This window comes from Penaeus monodon, chromosome 33 (assembly GCF_015228065.2).
Source record: "Penaeus monodon isolate SGIC_2016 chromosome 33, NSTDA_Pmon_1, whole genome shotgun sequence".
Classification (NCBI taxonomy): Eukaryota; Metazoa; Arthropoda; class Malacostraca; order Decapoda; family Penaeidae; genus Penaeus; species Penaeus monodon.
This window is the reverse complement of record NC_051418.1, coordinates 15,362,407-15,363,994: the sequence shown is the minus strand read 5'-3', so window position 1 is coordinate 15,363,994 and position 1,588 is coordinate 15,362,407. Positions and strand designations below refer to the sequence as shown.

Sequence of the window (1,588 nt, the reverse complement as noted above, 5' to 3'; positions counted from 1 at the left end):
CCTCAAGTACTGGACTATCACATGGTTGTCAAACAGGTCATCCAAGCTGACTTGTTCATGAACCATGCGGCACAAAGAACACTCCAGAGTGCCATCTTCCTGCCACAGCTTCCTTGTGCACTCAAAGCAGAAGGTGTGGAGACACAAGAGCAGCTTTGGAGCCCTGGCATTGTCATGGATGTCATAGTCTTCAAAGCATATAGGACAAGAAAGTTCTCTAGAAGATACGTCTTCAGGGCAGTATGTGGCCATGTCTACTTAGCTACTAGTTTTCAAAGCACGGGTCGATCTCATCATCTATCTCTTTCACTCTTTCTTCTTCTGTGCATCACCGAATTCGGCTAAATGTTCCTCTCTCTGAAAACACTACGGCCTCGGAGCCCACTGCACCGTGTATAATTAACATTCTGTTCAAAACGTTTGGTTTCACTGGAAGTTCTTCATGAGAAGATCTATTCGTCTTACAGAAATGTTCTATAAAACGAAAGACGTTGCAATAATGTGTACGGTGCTAACTAGGACATGACACTAAAATGGCATCTTAACAATCAGTTTAACATGAAAATCTCGTATATCTGGTCAAGCAAATTGTCCTGAGAATGTGCTCCTAAATTATGTCAAGTGTATGGTACTGCATACTCTTACCGATCTGTAATTAATAACAGACAACTTCCCATTAGGCAGTACGTGTAAAATACCAGCTGTCACTTCCATATTTCATCAAATAGGCACAAAACGCCAGCAATTTGCAATGTTCTGCAGCGACTCACTCAGCTGAGCAACTGGTCTCCTAGTCTCAGGCCCGAGCGTTTGTTTCTCTGCCGCATGTATCGATTTTTACTTTCGTCTGCATAGCAACGAGTCAACAACTAATTCCCTGAAATGTGAAAACCATTTTTTTACGTGCAACTAATTAAAGTGTGGAAGATTTGAATCATGTACTTCTAGCCCTAGAGTTAGGTACACGTAAATGCGCGTGAAAGGAATCGGACAAGTGGTGTTGATATCCTGAGTTGCCGGTTAGGGTTTTCCGCCTCAACCCCATGGGCTTCAGCTCTTTCCTTTTGGTGAACAAACAAGTTTTTATGTAATAACTCCAAGACTTCATTGGGCGTTACTTTTATTTTCCGCACCGTCCACTCACGTCAAACCAATCAAAGGCTTAGTATCATGTTTATTATTAAGCGCGACTCAGATTGTACTTTAAAGTTCATGTATGGTGGTAATTAGGTATGATAAGTATACCATGGGCACTCAACACCATTTTCTTCCTTGAACAAAGCACTCTTTCACCATGTCCCTTTCTCTGTTTCCTTTTTTTCGCCTTGGCAGCGTCATGGCACTACGACAAACAGAGCAATCCGGTTTCTAAATAAAGCTTGGTAGGCGTTTCTTTGTCCTTTACATATAAATTACTACGTAAGAAAGTAGTCGAATTTATCTAATGACTGTATACATGTGCTACATGCTGTTAATAACAAGCAGAAAAAATCGTGCAGATGGCAGCAAAGGTCATCCCAGAACAATAGGTGCCAATGCTGATGGACAATTATTGACGTGATAACATCCCCGCATTCACAAAGTTAAA

General features: G+C 41.5%; 1 protein-coding gene across 1 annotated transcript; it reads right to left on the bottom strand.

Moving 5' to 3' along the window:
* On the bottom strand, positions 1 to 801 carry LOC119593888 (the record flags this gene model as incomplete). The annotated part of the gene is given in 1 exon segment (XM_037942916.1): positions 1 to 801. A coding segment is annotated over 1 exon segment (252 nt), but the record flags the coding sequence as incomplete, so codon positions are not given.
* Between the last annotated feature and the right edge of the window lie 787 nt (positions 802 to 1,588).